The 2,527-nt window shown below is 57.2% G+C and overlaps 1 protein-coding gene across 1 annotated transcript in view; it reads right to left on the bottom strand.

The window, feature by feature from the left end:
• The window catches only part of MYLK4 (myosin light chain kinase family, member 4), a 65,577-nt gene that overhangs the window by 61,039 nt on the left and 2,011 nt on the right, over positions 1-2,527 (bottom strand). Inside the window, exon 3 of the mRNA XM_012734283.1 lies at positions 561-684. Coding sequence (XP_012589737.1) covers positions 561-684 — 124 coding nt within the window. The remainder of the gene's footprint in view (positions 1-560; positions 685-2,527) is intronic.

The following is a 2,527-nucleotide window of genomic DNA, read 5'->3' as shown; positions in this document are numbered from 1 at the left end:
ATGGTCTTGAGAGAAGTACTACAATCCCGACCTCTGCATGATTTTCTCTCCTCCCAGAATCCTACTTTCCTGACTGAATTCCAGTCCTGGAATAGCTACCCTCTCACGCGAACGGCGTACAGGCAAAGTGCAGGAGAAAAGCACAGGAGGCTGTTCTGGAGAGCTTCCTCGGGAGACGAGGTCACTTTCCAGATACTATTTTTGCCTCTGTCCTCTCAGTAAGGGGCAGACAAGTTTCGTTTTAGTGCTCTTATTCGAGTCGTCAAGTCTTACAAGGAGCAGGCGAATGGAGAAACATAGACATTACCTGTAGCTCTCACAGAGAGAGACCACCCGCTTGAGCCTGCCCAGGAGGGCGACTGAGAGGTTCCCCCAAAGTTGGTGCAGGTGTCTGCCCATTGCCACATGCCGTTGTTACTGCCCCCCCTCGCCTGCGGCTGGCGCCCTGAGCTGGGAGGAAGAGGCTGGGCAGGCCTTCCCTCGGCACAGCCTGCTGCCTGGCTGCAGGTGCTGGAGGACACCGTCAGGTGAATCTACGTGCGTGCAAAGCAAGCTGCTACCTGTGCATCCTGGAGCGCGGGAGCCTGTGCGGGGCCTCCGCGGGTCACCAGGGTCCGGAACACCAGCCAGAGGAAGGAGGACGAGAGGAGACACACGCTCCCTATCAGCCAGATGTCTTTTCTCCTAGGGGAGACGTCCATTGTCAGGGAGCAGTTGCAGAAGCCGCTGGGCCGGTGGGCTCCTTCCCACCCCTGTTCCAGGGGTGCCCCGTTTCCGAGCATAAGCTTGCTCTGCGCCGTGCCCTGGGCCCTAGGTGCTGCGGAATGGCAGAAGACTCTTGCAGGGTCCTGCCATAAATGCGTCCCCTGGCACGATGGACACAGAACCTGCTTCTTTAAAAGGAAGAATACGGTGGCCCGTGTGATAGAACTGGACGGGTGTGAGAGCGACCTGGCGGGACAGCTCACAGCAGCACCGAGGCGCTTGTCCCAGTTCAAGGACGGTTGGCACCTCCAGCTGGCAGCCGCCTCCCCCGCTGGGACGCCGCCACGGAGCGCTCTCTCCTGCCCGGCCGGGCGAGGAGCCAGGGCACAGGGCTGGAGGAAGACAACTTGAAAAATCTCAAAACCTCCGCCCTCAGCGAAGTTATTTTGAGACCTGAGTCGGAGCCATTATGAACAGGCGCGGGTGGGGCCATGTCAGAGGTTAGGGGAGAAATGCCACCTGCTGTTGCGGGCACCAACCGCACTCAGATGGGAAGAGGCAGGCGGTGCACCTGCCCACGCTCCCCGCTCATCCTGCTCATGGAGATCCTGTTTCACTTGGTCTTCGGCACCTCTGCGCCAGGAATTTAAACAATGCGGGAGCACTGAGCCCCACGCCTGTGTGGGTGGTTCCCACCATGGACCCCCCTCCAGCTCTGCCTGGTGCCCCTGGCTGCACCGTGCCTGCGGGAGAAGGCTGGGGGGGCACAGGAAAGGGAGGGAGCAGGGACAGGTCATCTACGTGGGAGGTAGGTGCGCTCGGGTGAGCAGAGGTGAGCTTAGGTATAAAAATCGGGGTGTGGGTAATGCAGGTTACATACATGGAGCGTGGAGGGAGGCAGAGGGGGGGATGAGAGATTGGAACACCCCTGGTTGTCTGAAAGCATCTGGCTCTTTTGTCTTCATTAAGCATGAGTGTGTGTGTGAGTGTGTGTGTGAGTGAGTGTGTGAGAGTGTGTGAGTGAGTGTGTGTGAGTGTGAGTGTGTGTGTGAGAGTGTGTGAGTGAGTGTGTGTGAGTGTGAGTGTGTGAGTGAGTGTGTGTGTGTGAGTGTGAGTGTGTGAGTGAGTGTGTGTGAGTGTGAGTGTGTGTGAGGGTGTGTGAGGGTGTGTGAGTGTGTGTGTGAGTGTGTGTGAGGGTGTGTGAGTGTGAGTGAGTGTGTGTGAGTGTGTGCGTGCGTGTGTGAGTGTGTGTGAGTGTGTGTGAGGGTGTGGTGAGTGTGTGTGTGAGTGTGTGTGAGTGTGTGAGTGTGTGAGTGAGGGTGTGTGAGTGTGTGTGAGTGAGGGTGTGTGAGTGTGGGTGTGTGAGGGTGTGTGTGTGAGGGTGTGTGAGGGTGTGTGTGAGTGTGTGTGAGTGAGAGTGTGTGTGTGAGGGTGTGTGAGGGTGTGTGAGGGTGTGTGAGTGTGTGTGTGAGTGTGTGTGTGAGTGAGGGTGTGTGAGTGTGTGGGTGTGTGAGGGTGTGTGTGAGTGTGTGTGAGTGTGAGTGTGAGTGAGTGTGTGAGTGTGTGTGTGAGTGTGTGTGTGAGTGAGTGTGAGTGTGTGTGTGAGTGTGTGTGTGAGTGAGTGTGTGAGAGTGTGTGAGTGTGTGTGAGTGTGAGTGTGTGTGAGGGTGTGTGTGAGTGTGTGAGGGTGTGTGAGTGTGTGAGGGTGTGTGAGGGTGTGTGAGTGTGTGTGTGAGTGTGTGTGAGTGTGTGTGTGTGAGTGAGTGTGTGTGAGTGAGTGTGTGTGAGGGTGTGTGTGTGAGTGAGGGTGTGTGAGTGTGTG

The sequence above is a fragment of the Condylura cristata genome, unplaced genomic scaffold (genome assembly GCF_000260355.1).
Source record: "Condylura cristata isolate star-nosed mole 26May11 unplaced genomic scaffold, ConCri1.0 scaffold00052, whole genome shotgun sequence".
Lineage (NCBI taxonomy): Eukaryota > Metazoa > Chordata > Mammalia > Eulipotyphla > Talpidae > Condylura > Condylura cristata.
This window is presented reverse-complemented; position numbering and strand designations above follow the sequence as displayed.